Raw genomic sequence first — 2,771 nt, forward strand, 5'->3', positions numbered from 1 at the left:
AGGACTGGGGCAGAGGGAGTGATAAAGAAACAACTGAATTAAACTAAAGCAAACAGTATGAGCTATAATTTGCACATATAGCTCCTATGTAAATAGACACATTGTTATACTGGCCAGAACTATCTGCAAGAAAATGTCTGTTCCCATTATTTTAGCTTTTTACATATACACTATCAACTGCAGTTTTCATCACAAAAAGAGGCGAGGCTTATTTCTAACCATAAGGACAGTGACCTACCCTGCTGGTCTGCTGGAGAGTTCCAATAGCAGATGGGTTTGAGCTTTAATAAAAGTCAGAAGCAAGCCTGTGCTTGTGAAAACCTGGGGTTGAGCTCCTTCGGTCATCTCATTTTTATAAAACATATAGGAAATCAACAATATGCAGAATCTAAAAATCGCATAACCGTGTCTGCGTGCAACGACATGTCAGACTGTTGATGCTGTTATACTGCTACAGGGAATTTAACACAAAATGGCAAGAAGAAAGCTTTGGCTATATTTCCATGGAAACAGCATCGCGTTTCGTATTCCCAAACGACCATGTTTCTGCTGGGTTTCGGTGATTTGCATGCTGTATTTGCTGACACGGACTGACTTTGCGTGCTCATCCTCCTGCGATTGCTTTGAAAATGCAAGGACTGTCACCTGTCTTGACATGAACCTCAGTAAGTTACCACACGACATCCCCATGTGGGTTGAAACTCTGAAGATGAATGGAAACAATATTACAACTTTAACAAGAGGCGCCTTTGCAACAAACGGGACGTCGCTACATCATCTTGCCACTCTTTCGCTTTCTGGTAACAACGTTCAGTGTATTGAAGCGTTCGCATTTGAAGGTTTGCCCAATCTCAAAACACTGGATTTAAGCAGCAACAGGTTACTTTACATATCCGACGATGCTTTTTTTGGGCTACACAAACTGAATATTTTAAGTTTGAATACATCTTTGTACTATTCTGTTGGAAATCAGATCATTAATACTCTCACCTTTGAACGTTTGAGCAGTCTCACAAGGCTGGAGCTATCAGGTAATAAAATGTCGAGTCTCCCTACCAAACTATTTGCCTCGCAGAATCTTAAAGCCCTCGATCTGACCAATAACTCCCTTAAGACTGTGGAAGCCGAGATCATTTTAAAATGGTCACAACATGAGAAAATTCAAGTTTACTTACAGTTTAATCCTTTGATGTGCGACTGCAGCCTGGAAACGTTATATTTATGGCTAGAGAACACAACCCAGGTCCCAGATGCCGGTCACCTCAGGTGTTTTGGTCCTGAGCGCCTAAATGGAACGCTAGTTTTGAAACTCAAAACGGAGGATCTGCAATGCGGAAATGCGGATTTGGAAACAGTGTCCTATGTATTCCTTGGTATTGTATTAGCGCTGATCGGGGTCATTTTCCTCATGGTCTTGTACTTGAATAGGAAAGGTATTAAAAGATGGTTGAACAACATTAGAGAAGCATGTCGTGACCAAATGGAGGTATATCATTACAGATATGAACATGATTCCGACCCTAGACTCGCCAGTGTTGCTGTATAATCAATTACTGTAAATGTAATTACAGTATATATAAGCTGGATACTTAACAGCTGGAAGACAAATACAAGTTCCCCACTACTGTAACTGCAATCTGCTAGTTTATGTTGAAAAAACTGAGTATGTGTTTACTACAGTAAGAAAGTAAGGTGACTATTGACTATAGCGCAATGTTCATTTATTGTTGTTTTAAGTTTGTAAATTATAGATTAAAGTAAAGAGATAATAATTCAATCTTTGTATCATTTCTGTCACTTTTAAAACCGAATGTGCATTGTTTTCAAATGTCATATTCCTATAAACTGTATTTTGCCACAACTCTGTCATATCACTAAAAGATAGCATTCAGCGGCATGTGTGTTATCCCCAATATGTATAAATTATAAAATCAAATAGTGTCTCTTATTGCTACTATGAGTACACAAAACACAAGTGTTACCAAAATAAACATTATAGTGTACAGCATATAAAAACAGTTGCAGGTTTCAAGTTATAACATTTTATAAGTAACTTGAACTCTGCAACTTTTTAGGAGCTGAGAACAATTAAAACGGTTTGATTAAGCAAAGTATTAGTTAAATTAAGGGTCTTGTTCAGTAATTGAGAGCTCAGTTGGAATGAAAACCAGAAGACACAGGGGGTCCCCAGGACCAGGGTTGGGAAGCCTTCTGATAAAAGAAAGAAATGACCAATCATGACTTTTGTACTAATTAAAGTGAAAACATAATTATTCTCACCAGGTTTGGTATTAGGATGTCAATTAACATGTTAGTAAATGTAGAAGTCACATGCTAAAGCAAAAGCACTATGTTGCTACAGGCTACAGGGATTGCAAGTTGGTGACAAATTACGAAAGGAAGGTGTTGAACTTGAAAAGCAATGTCTCATTCTGGACCCCGGAAAACCAGATTACTTATAATCCATCTAGAACAAAAGTAGCCATGAGATTACAGAAAACTGAAATATGTGTGTGTGTGGTGAAATGGAAAGGACAGGCACATTTCTGAAAATAAAAATAACCTAGGTTAAATAGCCTATATAAAAGTACAAAAAAAAAAAGTTTTTGTTAAAAGCTGAAAAGAGTGAAAATGCTCTGCAGATAGCAACATTCAGTATATCCAATTATGTTTGTTGCTTTACATTCCACCCCAGTAGACAGGGGTTAAGAAGATTGCACATTACTGTAGCAATGAAGGCATTCTGTACAGTACTATATTAATCAAAACCT

At 37.7% G+C, this 2,771-nt stretch overlaps 1 protein-coding gene across 1 annotated transcript; it reads left to right on the forward strand.

The window, feature by feature from the left end:
* Nucleotides 1–266: 266 nt before the first annotated feature.
* On the forward strand, nt 267–1,945 carry LOC117406339 (trophoblast glycoprotein). Its single transcript, XM_034010281.3, has one exon. It carries the CDS (start codon nt 473–475, stop codon nt 1,544–1,546), a length of 1,074 nt encoding a protein of 357 aa, XP_033866172.3. The 5' UTR covers nt 267–472; the 3' UTR covers nt 1,547–1,945.
* The last annotated feature ends 826 nt before the right edge of the window (nt 1,946–2,771 follow it).

This window comes from Acipenser ruthenus, chromosome 8 (genome assembly GCF_902713425.1).
Source record: "Acipenser ruthenus chromosome 8, fAciRut3.2 maternal haplotype, whole genome shotgun sequence".
Lineage (NCBI taxonomy): Eukaryota > Metazoa > Chordata > Actinopteri > Acipenseriformes > Acipenseridae > Acipenser > Acipenser ruthenus.

Excerpts from the sequence above, each read along its gene's own strand:
- LOC117406339 (XM_034010281.3), top strand. The coding sequence starts at position 473 with ATGGCAAGAAGAAAGCTTTGGCTATATTTCCATGGAAACAGCATCGCG.